Source organism: Mirounga angustirostris, unplaced genomic scaffold (genome assembly GCF_029215605.1).
Source record: "Mirounga angustirostris isolate CCGP_5_RB_7025 unplaced genomic scaffold, mMirAng1.0.hap1 SCAF_1, whole genome shotgun sequence".
Lineage (NCBI taxonomy): Eukaryota > Metazoa > Chordata > Mammalia > Carnivora > Phocidae > Mirounga > Mirounga angustirostris.
Window position 1 is genome coordinate 160,772,578 of NW_026991709.1, and position 24,368 is coordinate 160,796,945.

At 52.6% G+C, this 24,368-nt stretch overlaps 1 protein-coding gene and 1 pseudogene across 1 annotated transcript in view; both read right to left on the reverse strand.

Moving 5' to 3' along the window:
- The window catches only part of WNT7A (Wnt family member 7A), a 63,282-nt gene extending 49,596 nt beyond the window's left edge, over positions 1-13,686 (reverse strand). Inside the window, exons 1-2 of the mRNA XM_045863769.3 lie at positions 13,450-13,686; positions 8,326-8,552 (exon numbers count right to left, since the gene is read on the reverse strand). Coding sequence (XP_045719725.1) covers positions 8,326-8,552; positions 13,450-13,520 — 298 coding nt within the window. The 5' untranslated portion in view covers positions 13,521-13,686. The remainder of the gene's footprint in view (positions 1-8,325; positions 8,553-13,449) is intronic.
- A 10,334-nt stretch (positions 13,687-24,020) lies between these two features.
- LOC123835025 (U6 spliceosomal RNA) lies at positions 24,021-24,120 on the reverse strand (annotated as a pseudogene).
- Between the last annotated feature and the right edge of the window lie 248 nt (positions 24,121-24,368).

Consider the following 24,368-nt stretch of genomic DNA (forward strand, 5'->3'; position numbering starts at 1 on the left):
AGCATTCTGAGTTCCCCAATTTATCATCCAACGAACCCCACTATGTTTCTCCAGAGAAGCTGCTGCAGGAGGGAGGGAGGGAGAGAAGAGGGAGGGAGAGAGGGAGGGAGGGAGTGGACCCTACCGTTCTGCCGAACAGACCCTGGGAACAAGTCCTCTCAAATCATGCTGTGAGGAAGGGGTCTTCCCTAGGCCTTGACCTAATCAGCTTTTGTATCCCATTTGAAGCCAATGCAAAGGTGGAAAGGAGAACCAACAGAATGCCAGGCTAAAATGGGTTAAAATCAAAAATGTGCAGGAATGAATGCTCAGTCTTGTATCGGGATCAGAATGAAAAGCATTCACTCCCACATCAGAGGGAACAGAGTGCTTCCCGTGAGCGTGGTACAACCCAGACCTGGGAGTCAGAAGAGAAATAAGACCCAGGCCTTGTCCTCAGGGGCTCAGAGCTACTGCTGGCACACGGGGTAGAGAGGAGCTTCAGGGTGGTGCATTGCTTCATGTGTTTCCTGAGCACCTACTGTGTGCCAGGCCCTGGGGTTGCCCCGGGAGAAGACGATTGACAGGCCTGGGTTCCATGGACACCCCCATGGTCAGGGAGAAGACTGATATTGGACACATCCTTGCAAAAGGGAGCAATGTCACTTCTGAGAATGGTAAGTGCTGTAAAGACATCAGCATGGGGTGACCAACCTTGATGGTCAAGGAAGACCTCCTAGAGGAGGTGGCATCTGAGTGAAGACCTGCATAATGCTGGCATAGGCAGGTTACCTGCTATGTCTTGGAAGCTTCTCCCTCTCACCCTTCTTCTCCATGTCCTGCTCCAGAGGGAGTTAGGGGCAGGTACCCAGTACCCAGGGAAGACCCCACAGCCTCTGTGCCCATCTGTGGTCACCATGCCCTCCACGTGCCAGGTGCTGTGTCAGAGGCCTCTGCTTCCTCACAGAGCTGCCTTCCGGTCCAAGAGATAGATGACAGCAACACCCACAACTATGATTTCCGGAACACACCCTGTGTGCCAGGCACAGTTCTGAATGCTTCGTGGGGAATAAATGATCTCAACCTATGGGACACAGCCTATGGAACAGACACTATCATCATTGCTGTTTGGTCAAGGTCCGGAGCTAGAAAATGGGGAAGCTAGGAAAAGAACCAAGAAGGTGGCCTCAGGGCTGAATTGTCACACAGTGCTGCACAAATGAACAAATAGAGAATATGCCCTGGGGTAGTGAAGTGATATGAAAAATCCGGCAAGGTAAGGGGCAGATAGGGATGGGCGGTCTATGCTACACAGGGGTGTCCTGAAGGCTTCTCTGGGGAGGTGACACGTGAGCCAGAAATGGAAGGACAGGAGAGCATCCAGGCAGAGGCGACAAGCCAGGGCAAAGGCCCGGAGGTGGAAAGGGCTTTGGCATGCTTGAGGGGTCAAGAGAAAGGCAGAGGGTTTGGGGTAGAGATGGAATGGAGATGGAGTAATATGGGGTCTGGGTGCAGATCACTGAGGTCTGTAAGGGACCAGGGGACCTGTCCATATTTTATTCCCAGACGAATAGGAAACCACAACAGGATTTTACACAGGGGGCTGCCATGATCAGAACAATGCTAGGAAGATGCTATGCTGGATGGCTGTGTGGTTGGGGAAGCGGGGGTACATGAGGATGCTGATGTAGCTGTCTGGGCAACAATTCTCTAAAGATGGAGGTTTTGAACAGGAGGTGCTGGTGGAGGTGGTGAGAAGTGGACAGACTGGCAGACACATTTCATAGGTAGAGTCAAAATGGTGAGCTCGGATTAGCAATTTCACCTATAGCATCTCCCCATTTTTCTCTACATCTCCCCACTCTACTGCACCAAGAATAAAATCTAGTGCATACATCCCCAATTCCTTGAGCTCATCTTCATCTAAGATGGGCATGTGAGCCTCCTGGGAGGGGTGAAGGGATGCTTTCTGATGGCCCTAATCTACAGGTGCCAGGGTCTTAAATCCCGCACAATGCTGGCACCTGGCAAGGTGGGTTATGTGACTCCCCCATTCTGCAGATGGGCAGACTGAGATAGGAAAGGTGAGGTACTCTCTCAGAGTCCTAGTGGTGGGACTGGGATGGAAACCTGGCCGTGTGACTTTGATACCAATGCTCACTTGGCTGCCACATGGCCCAACAACGAGACAAGGTTCTCAAATATTTGTCAGCTTGGAGAATCTGAAATCTGGCAGGCTCACAAAAACAGAAGAATCTTCCAGCAGCAGGGAACTCACTACCCATCTCAGCTCTGCCACAAAACAGCCATGTGAATTTGGTCAGACTCTGCCTTGCTCAGAGCCCAAGATGGAGGTAGACAGACCTCCTTTTGTGGGGACAGATGAGGTTATATGTGAGGAAGGGCTGTCACAGTGCCCGGCCCCTATGGATCCTCAATGAAAAGACAAAAGGCAGGAGAGTGAAACCCCACATGAGCCACCACCCCTGGGGTGCTTCCTGATCCAGGCTCCCTTCCCTGCACCATGACTCAGTACTACAACCACGATGGCCAAACCTGAGGGAAGAACACACAACTGGATGGAAAAATGGGCAAAAAGCATGAACAGGCAACTCACAGAAGAGTAAACATGTACAGCCAGTAAATATAGGAAGAGAGTTCACCTGAATCACTTCTCAGGGGAATGCAAATCAAGACAGCGGTGAGAAAGCATTTTATACCTGTTCCCTAGGCAAAAATGAAGTCTGAATAATGCCAAGTGTCGGAGAAGCTACGGATCAACGCTGCTGGCTGGCAGGAGTGGCACTCGGCACAGTCACTGTGGAAATCAGGTTGACATTCATACCCTGTGACCATGAATTCCATTCCTCCGTATACACCGAAGAGAAATGCGCACACATAGGCGCCAGGAAACGTGCACAAAGAGGCCTGTGCTGTCAGTGTGACAGCAAACGTTTAGAGGCGTCCCAGATGCCCCACAACCAAAAGCGTGGGAGCATAGACTTCAGTCTATGCTGAAGGAACAACGTAAATGGCTTTTATCACTAGCGAGTGACAAAAGTAAATCCAAAAGATTGCATATAGGGTGATGTCTTTTCTTTATAAAATTAAATACAACTGAACCAAATAATTTACTTCTGGGGACTATATCAATATGATAAAACAGACATAAGCAAGGAATGGGAAACCCAAGATTCAGGATAGAGAAAGCGTGGCTCGGGAGGGAGAGGCAGGGGGTGCATAAGGGATGGTCACAGGAGCAGGTGTAAATTACCCATTCTTTTTCTAGTTGTTGTGTTGGGTGGTGGATTCAAGGGCAGTTCATTGTGTTATTTAAGAAAAGGAAAAGGCTGAAGGGGGCTGAATGCATTCTCAAGCCTCCAAGGGCCACAATGGGTAGCAGGTGATAAAGCTGATGTGGAGCCATACACCACATTCTAATAATCCCTGGCATTTAAGACACCTGAAAAGCTGGCCTGCAATCTCATCTGAGACTACTGACCCCCTGCCTCCTGAGGCTGCAGACAGCTGTTCAAGATCCTCTTAGCAATCCAACATCCATGTCGTTGCCCCATTCTTCCTACCCTTTAAGACCTGGATCAAGGGCCATCTCTATTGTCTAGCCCACTTCTTGCACCTTGGAGTTTCACCTCTGAGCACCCACCACATCTTGTATGCCTTTCCCTGAAGCACAGAGCCATTCTGCTCTCTGATTGCTCATTACCCCCCCCTTCATATGTTGCAACCCTAACCCCCAGTGTTTCAGACTGTGACAAGGGACATTATGTATTTGGAGGTATGACCTGTAAAGCAGTGATTAAGTTGAAATGAGGCCATTACGGTGGGTCCTAATCCAATCTGACTGGTGTCTTTGTAAGCAGAGGAGATTAGGACACAGAGACAACAAGGGCATGCACAGGGGAAAGACCATGTAAGGACACAGGGAGAAGGTGGCCATCTGCAGGCCAAGGAGAGAGGCCTCGGAAAAAATCAAACCTGCTGACACCTTGATCTTGGAGTTCTGGCCTCCAGAACTGTGAGAAAAGAAGCATTTTGTCTAAGCTGCCCAGCCTGTGGTTCTTTGTTACAGAAGCCCAAGCTGGCTAATGGACTTGTGAGCAGGCCCTCTCCCCTGAGACATGGTCTAGGTGGGGCTCCCAGGTCTGGCCAACAAAAGCACTGCTGTCCTTGACCACTGTGATTGGTTTGGGATGGACACATGACCCAAAGTCAAGCTCTGTCAGCTGATCCAGTTGGGATGAACCTTAGGACTTCTGTAGGGGCCCCCAGAGAAAGGCTAATGCTCTTTCTTGCAAATTTAGAACCTGGAAGTTGTGGTTCTGGCACTTTCAGAGCCATCCCGCCACCCCAAGAAGCAGGTCTGGGGTTGGCAGAAGCCATTCCAAAAGTCAGCACCATCCCTGACTTTGCAATGACTTAAGCAGACATAAATTCCCCTTTTTGCCTGAGAGGGCTTGGACTGGGTTTCAGTTTCTAGCATCCAAGAGGCCTTTGTCTGGTACATGTCCATGGCCTTCTCCTGAGATCTAGACAGTAAAATCTAGAACATTCAGGAGGGGAGACAGAGCCATGAAACACAGAACCAGAGACCAGAGCGGAGGCTGAGGAGGCAGGAGAAGATGAGCCTTCGGGTCTCAGCATGAGATGGATAACTATGCCAAGGGCAGCTGCCCACCACCCCAATGTCAACTTTCCCCTTCCTCCTCAGTCACAGACTCTGAGCTGGTCTCAGAGCTACTCTGAATAAAAGACTACACTTCCCAGCTTCCCTTGTAGCTAGGCGAGGTTATGTGACTGAATTCTGGCCAATGAAATGTAAGTAGAAGTATGGGGTTGGGGTGGGGGGGGGCGATGTTTCCTGCCATCCAGAGTGTGGCCTTGATGGTCAAAGCTCCTCCCAAACTCAAAGACTACACTCTTGATGCCTCACCTACAAGGTAGCCTTGCTGGTTGGTCATTGCCAGGAAGAGGCAATCCTATAAGGGCAAGAGCACTGAGGGCACTGAGGAAGAGCCCGGGAGTCGAAATCTGAGGCTTGCTTCTTGGTGTCCTCAAGAGGATATGTTTACACATGAGGAAACCAAGGCTCAGAGGGAAAGTGACTTCTCAGACCCTTGGGGGTCTCATCTGCACCTCCTTGTCCTCAGCTCCATCGCCACCACCTTTCAGGTTCCAGGCCAGGGTACCTCCTTCCTAACTGGCCTTCAGGTCATCAGTCCCCCTTCATCCTCAGCATCACTGCCAAAGCAGATCTGCACTGCTATCTCTCAGGCCATAGCCAGTATCACCCCCTGCCCAGAAGACTGGCCCCTGACCCCTCCATAGTTCATTCTATTCCTGGGAGCTAGAGCAAGGCTGCTAGATCCAAAGTCAGATCCTTCATTCCCTCGCTCTCCATTCACTGGAGGAAAACCCAAATCCCTGACTTGGCCTGACAGACGTCACACCGTCCAGCTCCTGGCTTCTTCTCTGACCTCTGAGACTTCCTCTTCCCCCTGCTTGCTGTACTTCAGCTACACCAGCCCTCTCACTGGTCCTCAAACTGCCAAACATGTTCCTGCCTGGGGGCCTTTGCACATCCACCCTCTTTGCCCAACATGCCCTTCCCCAGACATGCCCGTGGCTCACCTCCCTTATGAATCCAGAGGCCTTTCTTGACCAAACAGGCTGCAACAGCAGCTTCCAGCCATGGTGGGCACTCAGTAAATATTTGGTGAATGTATAGTTAATGAATGACATAAATAAACGAATGAATTTTATAGCCACCCCTTAATGAGACATCCAAAATTACTATTAGGCTGGATCATATGATGTTGTCATTTTTGCAGGTCAAAAATCATTAAATAGTGGCTGTTTCATACAGTATGACCTTACTTTGGCAGCTAGGCCTTTGCTCAAAATCCTCCAATTGCTCCCACCACCTAGTTTGAGTTCAAACTGCTCAGATTGATGCCATACACCTCCTGGCCCTGGCTCCCACTCACTTCCAGGCCTGTAGACCTATTGCCCTAGCCTTGCTATGCCCCAGGTTTTCTTAGGCTCCTCTCTTTGCTTCGATTCCCTGAGGCCACTTGACGTGCGATAGGTTCCCTCAATTCTACAACTCTGGTCAGCTGGGAGGGCTGCTGGACAGCAGGGGCTCCTGGCCCCATAGCCCTCCACTGCACCCCAGCATGCACTATTATAATGCCAGGCTATGGTCTGGTTCTCCAAGGCTGCAGGCTGTTCCAAGGCTGCATCAACCCAGTCCTAGGACACCCTGTCACTCACTTTCATTGACCTCAAACCAGTCCCTTCTGAGCCTGTTTCCTCATCTGTAACATCTCATATGTCAGCAACGTACAAGTTTAAAGTAATGCCAGAGCCCAGACCTGGGTCCCAGGGACAGGGGACTGGGGATGTGAGCAAGAGAAGGCTGAAAAACCATGGGTGCCACCAGAAGGCTCACAGGATGGCAATTTCAGGACCTAAATTGGACTCAGCGTTGATGCCACCTTCCCGTGTGAGCCAGGGCAGCCCCGCCCTCTCTCTGGGCCCCAATTCTCCACCTGAAAAGTCAGCCCCGAGGCTGGAAGAGGGAGAAGGAAGGGCAGGTGGTACAAGGCAAAATTCTAACCACGAAGATGTCAGAAAGGGCACGCATGTAAAGAGGAGTTCTATAAGAGGAGGCTGCCACGCCCCCTGCCAACCTCACCATGAAGCTGGGGTCTGTCTCCCTCAGGCGTGAGTAAGCAGATGCCTACAGAAGATGGTGATCAAACAAGACCTGCTCAGGACCGAGATGACCAAGAAGGAGGAAGGAAACATCCAGTGGTGAGTGTGATGGGGAGCCCCAACTCTCATGGAGCTGGCATTCCCAAGGGGTGAAGAATGAGTCACAGTGCCAAGTGCTTGGCTGATGGGCTGGAGCTTCGTGATAGGAGGGGGCTTTAGACCCCGGTGATCAAGGGAGGCCCAGAGACCCGAAGGCCGTGAGGGAGAGATGTGCACAGAGAACAGGGGACTCTGGGGTGCTAACTGTGAGAAAGGATCTGAGGCAGAAGGAATGTGTAGTGCTGGGGCCCCAGGGCAGGACCCAGTGTGGTGTGTTTGGGAAAAAAGACAAGCCTGGGTGGGCAGGGGGGAGGGGGAAGATGGGAGCAGATGGGGGCAGAGGTCAGCAGCACTTTAAAAATGAGAGGAAGCCTCCACGGAGTTTTAAGCAGGGAAATGACATGATCTGATTTTCATTTACAAAGGAGGACCCTGCCTGCAGGACGGTTTGCAGAATAGCCAGGGGGCAGCAGGATGATGGGGGCGCCAGGGAGCCCAGAGGCGCCATCTGTGTGACCTGAGGGGGAGGAAGTACGGAGACACGGAGAAATGGCTAGATTTGGGGTGGATCTTTTCAATATCCACTGAATTTACTAATGCTGGGGCTGAGGGAGAGAGAGAACTCAGGGGTGCTTTTAGAGCAGTTCAGCAGGCCGGGTGAACCACTCCAGCCCAAAGAGACTGAGGCAGACTTATTTTCAGGGAAGTTCACAGCTTGGCAGCAAGCATGCAGACTTCCCGGCCCCCCAGTCCAGACACACACAAGCAGGACACATTATCATGGCCTTTTCCATAAATATTGAGGCCTCCCAATGACCAACCCCCTTTCCACCAGGTTTTCCTCACAGTTGCTTTAAAAACCAAAAGTGTGACCTGATACTTTGTGCATGTTTGTGTGTGTATCTCTGGGTGTGTGTGAGCACACACACACACACACAAACACACATGGACGCACGCCCATGTATGCATGTCCGAGCAACACACAATTCCCACAAGACAGGGGTTGCAAATTCAAATGCCCACAGTGGCCTGGTGAGTCATAAATGGGGACTGGGCGATAATAGGGAGTGGTAGGGACTGTGGCAGTGGCTCCATCTTAAAGGAAGCTTCATTCTCAGCTTGATCCCACTATAACTATGGAGGCACATATGTAAGTTATCAGTAGATCTGCGTATTTTTAAAAAGAAGCCAAAAATTCATACTTTTAGGTAGAAATGTTATTTTTTTAATTGGACTTCAATTTAAGAAACATCAGTGCTATATCAGTCAATTAGCATTTAGGCCACTGGTTGCTGATTTTCAACTTTGCCATAAATGGTTGGAGTGGTCTGGATTCAAATTAGAGATCTGACCTTCCCCAGGAGAACTGATTCAAGTCATGACACCCGCAGATCCCATACAGGGTAGCATTCCAGCATGGGGCAGGTGAGAGGGTCACAGAGGGATCCTGAGGGTATTCTGGTCTCCCATAGCCTCTAAGACCTTGCATAAGTTGTCTGGGTGAGCACATACCCACTTTGAGCTCCTTCCCGAAGACGGTGCGCTCCCCCAGTGCTGAGCAGTTCCAGCGGCCATTGCGGAACTGAAACTGACACTCGTCGAGGCCCATTTGTGAGCCTTCTCCTATGATGATGATGGCGTCGGGTCGGCTCTGGCAGATCGCCCGCTGTCTGGGAGCCAGGCCCGGGATCTTGTTACAGATGATGCTCGCGCCCAGAGCTACCACCGAGGAGAAGCCACTGGAGCAGGGGACACAGAGAAATGGAGTGTTAGTCCAGCAAGGGGGGGGGGCATGGCTTACAGGCGCTCCCAGGGTGTCTGATGCTCTTGTCCCTACTCCCCCTATACCCCTACCCCCCCCCGCTGCTCCCAGCAGAGGTCTCCCAACTTTTTTGATACTGTACCCCAAACCCACATTTATTCATTTTGTGTTCCATATCAGTACTTGTGTAGTATATATATTCAATATTAGTGAGCCTTGATTTTCTTTTAAGATGCACACAAAAAAAGATGACATATATCACAAATACAACATTTTGCACAAAGCAAGTTGCCTTCGGATTTATGGTAGAGTTCAATTGAGATGAAATTTTAAATCATGCAAACTAAAACCCAATATTTTTTAGGAATCGTGTCTATGTGATAACTCTGCAAAGGCAAGCAAGGGGATGATAACTCCAAAGTTTCCTGCAGCAGTTGCCCTGAAAGGTTGTGGGTACACGTTAAAAAAAAAACCAAAAAACCGCAACTGCCTATACACGTTATATATACTTTCTGGTATGTACGTATACGTTGTTTTACAAACAATATCTTTGAGAAGTAATTGTAAATAGAAGGTCTAGTATTTTCTTTCTGCGTGCCAATGGAGTATGTGTACCCCACGCCAGGCATGACCAGTCCAGAGGATGCCCCTGACTCTTCATACGGTTCCTATCTTCCTAACTCATTCTCTGTGCAGATACATACTGGACACCTATCAGGTGCCAGGCACCATGCTGGGAGAGAGGCCAGGGCCTGCCCTCCAGGAGCTCTGGAGGGAGACTACACCCATTTCACAAATGAATAATAGACCATTTCAGACAGTGGTGGGCACTATGAGGAAAGTAAGTGAAGAGGCCATAAATGAAGAGGGTGGGCTTGGGAGGGAAGAGAGAGGGGCCACTTTAGCTGCGGTGGTCAAGGATGGGAGGTGCTGTGCAGCTGAATGGCTAGGAGCCAGTCGTGGGCAGGTCTGGGGGAGAGTAATTTGGGCAGAGGGAACAGCAGATGCCAAGTTCTCGGGGGTGGGGGGGAGCAGCAACCTGGGATCACCAAGGAACAGAAAGATCCCACAGAAGCTGGTGCAGGGCTCAGGGAAGGAGAGAGTCTGAGGAGAGAACCTTGTAGAGGGCTAGAATTTTCTCAAGTGCATCAGGGAGCACTGAAAGGCTGTAAGCAGGAAACTGACGGCATCCCATCCCTCCAGCCCCATGGGAGAGAGGAACGCGGGGCACCAGAGCAGGAGCAGGGAGAAGGGACAGGCAAGAGGGGGTGGTGGCTTGGCCTTGGCAGCAGCAGGGGTGGCTGCGGATGGAGCTGACCCAACTTGCTGATGGACTGATAGAAGGGTGGAGCTGAGGGGAGGGATGGGGAAGGGTATGAGGGAAAGACAGGCGTCAGTGTGACTCCTGGGTATCTGGCCGAGGGTGGGGCCATTTCCTAATATCAAGATAACCCCAGACAAGCTCCAATGGCAACCCTGATGCTTCAGGTAGCCCTCCCTTTACACAAAGATGGTCCACACATCTGGAGCTTTTAAAGAGAAGACCTCACCCCTGATGCCTCACTCTGGTTATAATAATAAGAGCTTCCATTTACTGAAGGTCACAACCAGCCCTGGGCAAAGTGCCTCACATTTTCCATCCTGGGACTCAGCTACAGGAAGTTGTTCTGGAATTGGAATTTCTTAAAGCAAGGCTCTGTGTACCAACAGTGCAGGAGATGAGGTGACCCCACTTCTCTCCAAGCACATTACTGACCAGTCCTACTCTCTTTCCCTCTACTCCTGCCTCACACCAGCCCTCTTCCTGCCTCCGGCCCTTTGTCCTTACTGGTCCCCTTCCCTGCAATCTCTCTCCTCCCATGAGCTTCACAGGCTTGGCTTCTTGCCATTATTCCTGTGACTTCATGGGGCATCTTCCTTGACCACCCCAGCTAAGGGAACCTGCCTCCCCATCACACCCCTCATAACTTTGCATCACAGTCTCTGTTTTGTTTATGTAATTCTCTGGATTACTTATAGTCTTCTGAAACGTTTTAATGTACATGTCTGGTTCTGTGTGCCCACTTTGTCACTTGTCCTTCTCATTAGACTATGAGCTCTTTGGGGGCAGGAATGATGTCTGTCGGTTCACTAAATGGCTACTGAATGAATGAATGAATGAATGAATGAACCGATGAACTATGGAGTTTCCAAAATATCACTCAAGGTAAGTACCTATATGACACAGCAGGTGCCCCTCCCCAAATATGCCCTGAATGCATCAGTGAACTTTCGCAGCATCCCTACCATGCCAAGGCAGTATGGCAGGTGTTGCTGCAAACATGAGATACATGTGACCTTTCTAAACAGCCCTGGTGGGCAGGAATCACCCTTTTCACATATCTGAAAATTGAGGCTCACAGGGATTGAGATCTAGAGGCTAGTGGGTCACTGATCTGAAACAGAAAGCTCTCTAGAGCTCTCGTTCATTCATCTCAGCCACTGAAAGAGAGTCTAACACGGCTAGAGCTAGAATGTTTGAAATGTTTGAAATGTTGAAAGATTGTCAAGCAGAGATGTTGTGGCCACAAGTCAGGGGGAACCTGTGAATGCCTAGCTTACCACCAGGGAATTTCTACCCCAACAGAGTATAATTGATATATTAGAGTCAAAAATTCAGAGGAACAATAATCTAGCAGCTAAAAGGTCAGGCCTAGGGTACCAGCGAAGCTTCCTTCACATACTAGCTGTGTGGCCTTGAGCAAGTTCCATCCCCTCTCTGTACTTCAGCTTTTCCATCACTAAAATGAGGATATTGATCATTAGCCCTCATTTCACAGTGTTGCTGTGAAAATTAAATGTGTTAAAACATGGAAAGTGTTTAAAAGGTGCCAGGCACCTAGTATGTACTCAATAATTGTGCTGCTGTTGTGGTTTTTATTATTATTGGATTTGATTGTTATGGGGGGTGGTGCTTGAGTCACTGGAACTATCCACATTAAATAATACCGCGCAGATGCCCTGCCATCAGCCCTGAGCAGGGAGGAACCAGGCACATCCGGAGAGCTGGAAGGCTTCTTAAGGACCTTGGAACTTTACCCCTCATGCCCATTTTACAGATGGATAGCCCGAGGCTCAGGGAGCAGCAGGGCTCGGGCCAAATTCACCGTTCAATTCCTTTTCCTGACCTGGACCTCTCCCCGCCCCAAAGGGCGACTGCGGTGCTGAAGGCCAGCGCCCTCTGTAGCTCCCTCCCTCCCTCCAGGGCAGCTGGGCCCCGGCGGGGCCAATGAGGTCTCCGCGCGCCGGCGGGAGGTCCGGCAGGCGGGGCAGCCAGGGGAGGTTATTTTCTGTTGTTTTCCCTTTCTCTCTCCCTTCCCCAGTCCCTCCGCCCCGATTCTAATTAAAAAGAAGATAAAGCCTCACGCGGCCAGCGCCAATCAGCCCGACCAGCTTCCTGAATGCTGGATGCGCGCGGGGCGGCGGGGCGCGGGCCAAGATGAAGATTAAAGCAGGGAGAAAGAGAAAAGCCACCCAGACGCGGATGAATCAATAACACTTAAAACACACCCGCAGGCAGACAGCGCGCGAGCCCCGCAGCCGCCTCTCCGCCTGCGGTCGCCCCTCGGTCCGCGGTCGCGGCCGGCGGCCGCCTGGTCCGCTCTGCGCGCACCTGCTTGCAGCCGCGGCCGTTCAACTTGCGAAATGCCCGCTACGGAGACGCGGGGTGGGGAAAGGGGAGGAGTGGCAGTGGCAAAACACAAAGGCTCTGCCACACACACCCCCTCGCCGCAGGCCCCGCAGTCTGCCCCCTCCCCAAAGCCGAGCTGTGGGGAGGTTCCCCCCCCTGGAGTAGGAAAGCAGGTTGTGTGAAACCTGCCAAGGTGGCCCTTTAGCGCCAGAACCTCTATCAATCCCTCAAGCCCCCCACCCCCACCCCTCCGTGCTTCACACGCATTATCTCCTAAGTACAAAGGGTGACTGGCCCTGCAAACGCAGCTCCAAGACGCGTCCTGAGCCGCCCCCTCCCACTTTCCAGCCGGAGCGCCGCCCCAGGCCCCACCTCCGTGGAAATGCTGGAGTGCAGCAGGGAGGGCTGCTCCGCAGGCGCGCCGGCCGACTCCGGTGCCCAGTTTTAGGGGGCGGGGTGGCCCGCCTCTCTCTGGCGCTGGCTCTTCGAGCTTGTCTCTCTGGGTGTCTAGGGCCATCTCTCGTCCTACCTTTGTGTGTGTTCGTTGGGAATGGGAGGCGCTGTCCCCTCGGCCCGGGAAAGGGCTCTGGGAGTATTGAGGGTTCTTGGAAATCGGGTGGTGTCAGGGATCTGAGCAGCGGTTTGTGTTTTTGCCAGCGAAGGTCCCTCCCTCTAGGTACCTGTTCCCCGTTGCAAGGAACGGCCCCGCCTGCCACCCGGGGACTGCCCTGTCTCCAGGAGTGGCTGTGCCCGCGCCTCTGTGTACAGAGTTCCTCTCGGGCTCTTGGGGCTGAGCTCCTTGGGAGCGGCTGTCGTCCTGACTCCCGGCTCCGGTGTTCTTGTGGGACCTGCTGTTCCTATGCCCTATGCTCGGGTCAGAAGTGTCCCTAGGAGAGGCTGACCTTCGCAGCAGCTAGTTCTCCTGAGTCCCCCAAGCCGGACCGTCCCTACTGGTTGTCTCTGGTTCTGGGGGCTTCCAGACTCAGACATCCTCAGGATGGCCGGACCTCTGCCCAGTGTCTAGAGCTGTGCGCGCCCCTGGGGCGCCCGCCTGCGGGGGGTCTTTGTGCGCCCACAGCTCCAGCACCGCTCCCACCCAGCCTCTCTGAGGGGCCGAAGAAGTTGGTGGCCGGCGGCCGACCCCCTCCCCGGGCCACGCCAACTTTGCCGGGACACGCGTGCAGGGGATGCGAGCGGCCCTTACCCGATCCGGAGGTAGACCATGCCCAGGCTGAGAAAGAGGTGGCCCAGGCAGCGCCGCGCTTTCCGGTTCATAGTCCCCGCTGGCCGCCGGGGCCGCGGGCCGGGCTGTGCTGATCCCGCGGGCCGGCCCCGGCGGGGCTATCCACATAGCCCGCCCGGGAGGCGCGGGCCGAGGCGTCCCGGGGGCCGTCTGTCCGTGCGCCCGTCCGCTCGCTCGGCGCCTGAACCTCGCCGGGAGCGCGGGAGCCACGGAGCGGGAGGAGGGAGGGAGGAGCGAGCGCGGCGCGGGGCGACGCCGGGCTGCGCGCGAGCGGCCGGTGCAAGTGTGTGAGGCGCGGGGAGTGCGGGGGCGCTGCTGCCTCCCGCCCCCGCCCCTCCCTCCCTCCCTCCCTCCTTTCTCCCGCCCCCTCCCCCGCCCGCCTCCCCGGAGCGCCCGCCCCGCACCCCAGCGCCCGCGGGACAGGGCCGCCAGCTCCAAGCGCGCGCTCACGCCTTGCCCCACGCGCTCCCGCGGCGCCCCCTCCCGGCTCCCGGGCGCGGAGCGGGGCAGGGGGCTGTGGGAGTCCGCTCGACCCCCACGGGTCGCTAACTCGCAAGTTGCGGTTGAGCTGGCGCCCTGCGACTGCCTGCGGGGTTGAGAGGATCAAGGCTCAGCCGAGAACCCCCGCGCCCTGGCTTGCCTCCTCGTCCTCCCTGCCCGGCCGAGCGCTCAGAGCTGGGGTGTGTGTGTGTGTGTTAGGTGACACCCGAGTTCCCCCTTTCCCCAGGCTTCCGAGCCCAGCTTCAGAGGAGGGCGCCCCCTTCCGCGGAGCGGGGATAACTGGCTCAGTATATTCCTCCCCCACCGCGGTCTATTCGAGGGGATGCGGCAGGTGGGTGCCCAGGTAGGGCAGCCTCTTTTGGAATGCCCCTTCTAGCGGACAGTCGGAGTCGGGCTGAGGCCAGGATGCCCCGCACGGGACCCAGACGTGGGCCTCGCGAGCCGCCCGAGGGCGCCTGGCGCGACTGGCAGTTCAGCGCGCGCTCGCGGCGACCCCTGGTGGGCGCGGCGGGTGCTGTAGCGTCGCCTAGCTCCCCGAAACACGGTGCTCTGAGCGTTCTAGCTGACCAGAGGGGCAGATCCCTTCCTATGATGTACACCCCAGTCCAGTGAGCTAGCGGCTGTTGGACTCACGTCTCAGCTGAAGAAATTGAGGCTCCGAGACGCGAAGGTGTTTTCCCAAAATCACCAGCTAGAAAGTGGGAGAGCCAGATTACAAACAGCCCCACCCACACACACGCATTAACCACCACCTCGCCAGGCCTGCCTATCCTTCAGAATTTTTTTGAATCGTCCTTGAAAACCGCTGTTCATGCCTTCATTCACATCACACAAATGTCTGTGCCAGGGATCATAGTGAGCACAAAGGATATAAGGAAAGAAGGATCCAGGACCTTCTCTCTTGGAGCTAGTGAGGGAGACAAACCAGAGGTAAACAATTATGTAATTTCAGACATCTCAGGGAGAGGTGAAGATAATAAAACAGAGTAGTGAGAGAGACAACATTGGGTGCCCGGGGATTATTTGAGATCTGAGTAGGTGGCATTCGAGTTGAGACCTGAAGGACACAGGATCCTGGGTCCCAGCATGTCAAGAGGGAGGACAGCAATGCAGAAGACTGGAGGTGGGCATGAGCCCCAGGAGGGAATGCGGGGCTGTGCTCAAGAACGAGAAAGAAAGCCAGTGGGATGGATGGGAGGAGATGGGGGTTCACAGATCCCACAGAGCTATGTAGGCATGTCAGGGAGCTTAGATTTCACGGGGGAAGTTCAGTGGGAAGACATTGGAGGGATAGGAAGAAGAGTGACTCATCTGATGTGTGTGTTCCAAAGCTCCCCCTTGGCTGCCCCATGGAGAATCTAGGGAGGTGGGGGGTGAAGGGTAGGGCTGGGCAAAGTGGAGCCAGGCAGACCAGAGAGGAGAATACCCCATGGGTTCAGGTACAAGACGTTGGTGGTTTTAAAACACAGCCACACATGCCTCCCATTGAGAGGTGGGCTCCCATGCTCTCCTTGCTTGAATCTGGGTGGGCTTCTGTGTGGCAGGAGTGATGCTACAAGGCTTTCAGGCTAGGTCATAAGAGGCAATGCAGCTTCTGCCTTGTTTTCTGGAACACTCCTGCTGGAGCCCTGAAGGAAGGAGTCTGGAGGCTGCCATGATGTGAGGAAGCCCAGTCCACAGTCCCAGTTCAGCATTGGAGTTATCCTGGCCCAGGTGCCAGACATGTGGGTGAAGGAGTCTCCAGATGATTTCAACCCCCCACCTCCACATCATCCCTCCCTTTCAGTCTTCTCAGCTGAGGCACTGTGGACAGGGGCTTCCGTAGTCATCCCCAGTGTGCCCTGTCTAAATTCCCAAGCCCCATAACTTGTGAGTGTAATGAAATGATTGTTTTATGCCACTATTTTTGGGACGGTGCTTGTTACACAGCAATTGTAACTAGAACAACTAAGGTGGAAGTGGGGTGCGGGGAGAAGAGAGGACGATAGGCCTGGGTCACAAGCAGCTCTGACAGGACTTGGAAGGTCCCAACTGAGAGGGGGGAAGGAAAGAGAGAGAGAGAAGAAGGGAATGAACAGTAATCCCTAGGCTGGCTGGAGCACTCCCGTGGATGGAGGTAGCAATGAATGACAGTGGTGGGGAGAGACTGCAACAGCCAAGGGCTTGGGAGGAACAGTCACAAAGTCTGTCCTAGCCGTGCTCTTCCTCCTGTATTCCTCCTCCTCCTCTCCCACCTTCAGATGGAGTCAGCACCTAGCTCTGAGCAGTTTTCCTCCAAGGCATCACCCAAATGTGTCCTCTCTTTCCTGTATGCATTGTCACTCTTTTCGACCCAGGATTCATTCACCTCACAAATGTTGGGGGATGCTCATGACCAGGACATTGGGGCAAAGTGCTGGGATGTAATAGTGGGTCAAATAAATCCAGTGTCTGCCCTCCTGGAGCAACTGTTCTGAGGGCTGATTTGGTGATCAGTCACATAGGTGGCACTTACTATGTGCCAGGCCCTGTCATCAGCACCCTGATTCATTTAATCCTCTAACAATACCGTGAGGCAGGTGCCATTCTTTTTTGTTAATGTTTTTATTATTAGCATAATTATCATCATCTTATAGAATGGAGAAGGCGAATCATGGAGGGATTAAATAAAATCCCAAACTCCCACAGCTGTACGTGGCAGAATTGGGATTTGAACCTACGCAGTTTTGACTTCAGCATCTGCTCTTAATCCTTCAATTATGCCTCCCATCTAATGGAAAAGAGAGGCAGGGCCACTACAATAGAGAAGAAGGTATTAGGCATCAAGGTGGGAGATGCACAGAGGACTGTGGGGACACAGAGAAGAGGACTCCAAATGGGTGGGTCACTGAAGGCTTCCTGGAGGAGGTGTTCCTAAACTGGGATCCAGAAGGAATGAGCTGGGGTTCACCAGGCAGTTTTTTCAAAGCCAGAGGAAGCAGGGCCCATGGAGGTCTGAGGGGCCTGGTGAATGGAGCATCAGAGGGAATGGGGGTAGGGAGGGTTGCAGAGATGAGACTCAACAGGGGAGTCTGGGGACACAGGGCATATTACTAGGTTTGGGCTTTATCATAAAGGGAAGCAGGGTGTCACACGATCAGATTCATGCTTCAGAAGGCTCATGGCAGCTGTTACAGGGAATTGAGAGAAGGGGGCAGCACACGGAGGCAGGAGGTGTCAACAGATATGCAGGGCGGGAAGGCCCAGCCCACACCAGGGTGGTGACAGGTGGCAAGGAGAAAAGTGGACGGATTGGAGCGCTGCCTTGAAAGCAGAATAGACAGCATGATACGTCCCCAAGGACAAGATTCTGTCCTGGAGGCACTGTGGCTGGTGAGGACAATGCAGAGATGGGACAAGGAGAAGCAGGTCTGAGGGTGATGTGTCTGTGGTCATTGAAGGGGCAATTGAATGAGTGTGCTGGCACTCAGGTGGGCAGATATGGGCTTTCAAGGGGACGGTGTCCAAAGTGAGAAGTGCGCAGTCCTTCAAACCAAGGCATGGCTGAGATTCGGGGAGGCCGAGAAGGCTGAGTGTGGACAGCCCAGCACAGAGCCCCAGCTCAGCACGATTGAAAGAACCAACTGGGGAGGAAGAAGGTAGGAGTGAGCAGGAAGTTTCTCAAAGAGCTAGAGTAGGAGCAAAGAGTTTGCAGGATCAGACCTCACAGGGGAAGCAAGAACTGAAAAGGATCCAAACTCATCAACTCAAGCATCCAAAGATCTTTACAGTCTGGCTCCAAGTCACCTTTTCAGCTTCTACTTTTCCCAAATCCCGTGTCCATTACACAAAAAATTAGTGGGTGGCCACTAATATTTACAAAATGGAAATAGACAAGAAAATAACAGAGGGCATTATACATAATAAGGCTCTAATTGTGTGTGTATACTGTGGGTTGTAATAAAAACAAACAAACTTGAGACTGTTACTCCATCCTGTTATTCCTTTTCCGCCTTTCTCCTCTTTTCCACCTGGCCAACGCCTCTCATCCTTCACAGTCCTCCCAAATGTGAACTCACCTGAAAAGCCTTCCCTGATTAACTTTGCCTCTGTCCTAGGCACTTTGTCTCTTCCTCTTTCATTCAACCATCCATCAAACATTCACTGAAGATTAAAGTGTGCTGGGTATGGGATCCAGCAGTAAACACAACAGACATGACCCCCTCCTTTGAAGAGAGCACATTTTAATGCATTTTTTCCCTTTGTGCTCCATGGCCCTTTAGCTGATCCTGGCAGAGCCCTTCCCATGGGAAGGATGTCTGGGCTCACGTGCCTCCCTTTTACATTAGAAGTTGAGATCCTTGCAGACAGGACCCTCTCTCCTGCGTCTCTGTATCCCCAGCACCCAGCATGACTGAGGACCACCATGGCTTGAGAAAAAGACCATAGACTTTGGCGTCAGAAAGGCTTGGGTCTGAATACCAACTCTGCCACTTAATAGCTGCAAAATCCAGGTCAGTTTTTTTCTTTTAATAGTTGTTGGGCTTTCTCTGGGGCTAAAAAGTTTTCACTCGACTGAGAGCTCCCTCAGCAGGAACTGTGCCTGATTCATTGCAAGACCCCGAACCAGCTGTGACTAACTGTTTCATGACTCAGTGAGACCTACTGCAGAAAGTTCTTCTTTGGCAGAGCTATGCTAATCAAGAGACTTTCCTCACCATTTGGCTCTTTCTGCCTGGATCAAGGGAGAAGGGTGTCTCTTCAGCAGGTGCTGCAACCATAGGAAGCATGCCTGGGGCAGGGGCACAGAGGACCCTGGCCTTTGGCTCCCCCTGCTGGATACAGAAGGAGCAGCTGCATGGGTCCCAAGGACAGCATTGCTGGGAATATGCCCTGAGTTCTGCTAGTTACCAGACCCTATTGTAAATGAAGGCTCTAGAGTGGTTCAAATTCTGGCTTCATTCTGTTATCTCTGTGACCTTGGGAAAGTTACTTAAATTCTCCTCCCTTCAGTTCCCTCATCTGTAAACTTGGGATTATAAGAGTTTCAACCTCCTAGGGTTGTTGTGAGGTTTGAGATGCCACATGTAAAGTGCTCACAGTGTGCTGTGTACGTGACTATAGCATTAAATTGATGGAAAGGCCACGGCCACCACTTGGTGCCACCACCGATCAGGATAGGATGCCCATGTTTAAGACAGTCTCCATCGTCAGATTCCCGGGGTTTGGGTTATAGAATCTTCCCATGTGTATTTGCTTCTTTTGTTTCTTCATTTGTGCTTATAAGAAAACTGTAGCAACACAAGCCAGAGAAAGAGTTCCTATAACTCAAGTATTTAGAGCTGCTGGGAGCAACTGGGAGGAGCAGAGATTCCCGTGAACCAGGCCCCCCGGTGATGGGTGTCTGGGGAAGGCTGTTGGAAAAGTGTGGGTTTTTCAGCAAGGGGGAGCTCTGGGACCACAGGGCATGGAGCGGAAGCTCTTCTAAGGAAGCCAAGAGAATGAGGTTCTCCCCTCCGCTTTGTGACTACCCTGTGTGGGCTTTGAGAAAGTCCCTGAAATGTCACCCCTCCGAGACACCTTCCCAGGCCACTTAGTCCACAGTAGCTGCATCTCCAGCCACCTTCCCTTCACAGCACTGGCTACTGCGGGGACCCTGCTTTTCTTCCTGTGCCTTGTCTCTTTCTTGTCTGTCTCCCTGTGCTGGAAGGGGTTCTCCATGAGGTCAGGGGCCAGCACAGGGTCCTGCTCACCATCACAGTGCAGTCTTAATAAGGAGCGTGAAAGAGAGTGGCTTGATGGGGCCTCTCGGCCAGTGTGGCCAGAGAAGACCTCTTCAATGAAAACCAAATGACCAAAAACACGCTTTGAGATGCAGTTCCCCTCCTGCAGAAGCCATCCTTGGCAGACTCCTCCCTGCGCTGGCCCGGTCACAGCAGAGAGCTCGCTGCATCACCTTGATTTGTGTGCTGGTCGGCCCCTGTCACCTCACGTGAGCACTTCCAGAAGAGGGTTCACAGATGCCATGCTCGGGCGATGTTCCCAGGACCCAGGGTATCCAGCCCACAGAGAGCCACGAGTTGGGAGGAGACGGGGGCGGGGGCGGGCTGGAAATAAGGTTGCCGAAGCTGCTCAGGAGTTGAAAGGAAAGGCCTGTAGACTTCATTCTGTGGACGTGACCCAGTCCTGTGGAGGTTTTCACGAGAGAGGGAGCCTCTATTATCTTGTGGCTGTCCAGGGTCCAGCCCCCCGTGTGACTGGCACCGCAGTCTCCACTTGGGAAAGCTCCCACCGTGTGTCAGGCTGGTGGGCGGTGTGCATGCAGCCTTTCCCACAGAAGCTCGGCCTCCTCCTCCTGCTTGGGGCTGTCGACCTCCGGGCCCTTTCTCCTGGGGTGAGGGCAAGGGGGACGAGAAGGAGGTGCCTGAGGGCCACATCCCCACAGCTAGGAAGCAGCAACAACACAGAGACACGCCCCCCCCCCCCAGTAAAATAAGGAACTGGCCCCTCCCTCTGAACTATGATAGCATTTACCATTTATTGAGCATCCACTGTGTGCCAGGCTCCCTGATGGACTCTTAGTTCTTTGCTCCCTGGAAACGCTCTTCTCCCAGGTAGTTTTATCGGCGGTTCCTTACTTGGTTCAAGCAGCCCCGACCATCCATCCTGTCCCTTCACGACACTATACACATCTTACCCTGGCTTTCTTTCAATTCCTAGCATTTGCTGCCACTCTCTCCAACTTGACACGAATGTGTTTCTTTGTTGACTTATTTTTCTAAGTCTGTTTTCCCGGCTGCACTGTTAGCCCTATGAGGGACAGATACTCGTCGCCTCGCTGCTGCATTTCCTAGAATGACAGCTAGCATGGCACATAATCAGCCCTCAATGGATGATTGTTGGGTAACTGAGTCATTGAATGGGCCTCATTTACTCCTCGTAACCACTTCATTTTCCAGAAGAGAAAACTGAGACGTTGAGAGGTTCAGGTGCTTGCCTGGCAACTAGCTGAGTGTCCAGCACACAGTGAATGCTTAATAAAAGTATCAATTCCCTTTCTGTCTTCCCCCACATCTCTCCACCCCTGCCAACAACAGGGGCCTCTACGCTGGTTTCAACTCCATCCCAGCCCTCCCTCTGCTCTGCGTGAGGTCCGCTCACTCCGGTCAGTGATTCAGCGCTTAACACAGTGGGGCCAGGATGAGCAGGGCCAAAGCACCCTGACTGGGAGGAGTTGGAACTTGGGCATCAAGGCTGGAAAAGCAGCGTCTCACTCCTCCTGCTGCCAAAGTCCTGTTAACTGCTCAGCTGAGCAGCAAACCCAAAGGCCTGTTTGCAAATTTGGGGCAGAGTATGAAGGGTGCAAGGAGACTGTCCCTCCCCTAGATGGGGAGACTGAATCCCAAAGCAGGTACTAGAGGCTCTCAAAACATGGCTGGCTTGGGGAAGAGTCACATATGAAAGGGTGCTGAGCCCACCAGAGCAGCAGATCCAGGCTCAGCCACTGGCTGTGCTATCTTAGGAAAATGATTAACCCCCCTCAGCCTCAGTTTCCTCCTCTGTAAAATGGGGATGATAATAATGCTACCTCTGAGTTACACACGGTCATATATGTAAAGCATCTAGCAGAGTGTCTGGCATATATCAGTCACTCAGCATAAGTTGGTATTTGACGATGATGGTGGTGGTGGTGGTGGTAATGACATATATTGGAACCCAGCCTTTAGGACCAGAAGGCATCTTAAAGATCATCTCTGCCAGGGTTTCTCAAACTTCTTAGTCCATCAGAATGACTTGGTTACAAATACAGATGCCCAGGTCCCCTCCAGATCAAGCAGGGCTTCCTGGCAGAGCGGGGAGTCGCTTTTCTGCCTCCAAGCAGCTCTCCAGGTGCCAGCAATGTCTGGCTTCATTGGAGGAGAGGCTGTTGAGGATCCAAATACTAGTGCAGTGCACAGACCTGTGGGCTGGGAGGCAGGAGCCAGATAGAGCTGGCCTCTGACTGACTTACTCTGGAATCCTGGGTAAGCCCTTTGTCCTCTCTGAGATCCATCCTTCCCATTCATACCTTGAGGAGTTTGGAAAAGTCTAGTGCCTCATCCAGAAGCAAGCATGAGACCTGAGGCCGGGCTTGCCATTATGAGTCGAGCCTGGTCATTTTGTCTGTGAGACTCGGGGTCCACACAGGGAGCAAGTGGAGAGGGAGGGCAGTCCCAGTCTTAGCTTCCTGCTTTGAGGAGGCCAGCTGGCCGAAAGGCAGGCTCCCATTTCAAATCCCACCTCAGCCATGTGACCTTGAGCGAGTGACTTAGATCCAGAGCGCCGTTTTCTCGTCTGGAAAAGTGGAAATGCTCATCCTCATGGTATAAGGTCTCTGAGAAGTCACTTGGGCAATGCATCTGGAGCTCGTGGGCCTTCTTAGATACATCTGAGTGCTCCCATCACATGTGGCCTGGCTGATCAGTGGCCAGCTGACCGCGGGATCCTGGTCACCTTGGGAGGACGGTGCTTATCACAATTCCACCCCCAAGGTCTTCCTCAGGATAATCTGTCCCGGGTGATTCATCTCGTGGGCCGGGCTCTTCCTCTCAGGCCTGAAATATCTCCCTCCCTTCACCATTCCTGGGTCAGGCCTGTGACCCCCACCATGTGACTTCCTCTGGGGACTGGCCCTGGGCCCCTGCCTGCCTGCCAGCCCTCCAGTCCCTGGCTAGTGGCCTATTCTGGGCCTGACATATCAGGCAGGGCTCAGCTAGGGAGGAGGAAGCCCACAGCTTGTTGTGCTGGGGAAAAAGTGCATCCCCATGTCCGGCCCCCACCCTGGCCCAGCCGCACCTCTGCCTTCAGCAGGCTGGGCTTCCGCCGCACATCCTGGCATAACCCGACCCGTTTATCACCCAGCTTCCACGTGGTGCCCTGCCCCTCAGGCACACACATTCCCAGGGAGGCTTCTGGGCTGACTGGAGCAGAGGGGTTGGCCAGTGTACCCCACAACTTAATGGAAGTCACCTTTTTTCTGCAGCCAAGGACAGCTCTTTGGAGAAGGTAAAGAGATGTGGACACACATCCCAGCTCCATTGTGGACTTGCTGTGTGACTTTGGGCAAGTGAGTCTACCTCTCTGGATTGTAGTTTACCTAATTTTAAATAGAGAGAAAAATACCTCCATCTCCAGTTGTTGTGAGGATTAAATAAGATAATACAAGCTTAGGGATGCCTGGGCTTCACCTCCAACCAATTAAATTAGAATCTGAAGGATAGGTCCCAGACATTGGATGCAGCCAGGGATGGAAACCACTGGTGTGAAAAAATTATTAAGAGCCAAAGCTTTGGAGGAAGCCAACATGGGTTTGGATTCTGGCTCTGTTATATAATTATGGACCTTTGAATAGATTATTAGCCTCTCACAGCCTCTGTTTACTTGTCCATAAGATGAAGATAATAGTTCTTAACTTCCCAGTGCTGTTATGAGAAATAAAAGGAGTAATACATATTATGTGCTTTGCACATAGTGAGCACCCCAAGCGACGCATGTGATCAGATCCTTGTCACTTCACCACCATACACACAACAGTGAGCCCTGTGCCTGACCCACATTTGGCACTTCCAACAAATATCCGTAAATGAGTAGGTGTAGCTGTTACTACCATAGCTTAAAAAACAACGAAGAAATGTCTGTTATCATGAGACAAAGCTTCTGTCTTTTGACAGACTTACAAGATGACATATCCCAGCATCTGGGGCTGCTAGGAGTGGCCAGGACTGTGTCGTGGCCAGAGATGTAGGTGGAAGTCCTAGGTTCTTAGTCCATTGAATTTCCCCTTCTTGGTGGTCCTCTGGCTGCCATCTTGAGAAGAAGGGCAGAATGGAAAGCAAGAAGGACTCTGGGGCTTGCCAGCGTGGATGAGCTGCCATTGTAGCCCGGACTGCACCTCTGGGCTTTCATTTTTTCTCCCAAGTGAAAGGAAAATAGACTTCTCTTTGTTTAGGCTCCTGGTTGGGGAATTCTTGTTTCTAATAGAAGGGAAACAGATGCTTTGGGCTTCCCCATTGTTCTACTGTCTTTTTTTTTCTTTTAATACGGAATGCTTCACAAATTTGTGTATCACGCTTGCACAGGGTCCACACTAATTTCTGTATTGTTCCAATCTTCGTATACGCGCCCCCAAAGCGAGTACACTCATTGTTCCACCTTCTGTCCATAGTTGTCAGACTCCAGATAAATCTATGCCAAGAGGACCAGCAACCTGTGTCATCAATTCCTTCCTCAGCCCTCTCGGAAGCACCACAGAAAGCCTGCCCAGCCCCGAATCTGACCCCCGGATCAGAGTTAGCTGCGATCCTATCCAGGCTCCTCTGGCCTCCCTAGAAGGTTCCAGAAGAGAGAGTAGCGTACTCCTTCGCCCCAAGACTAAAAGCTCA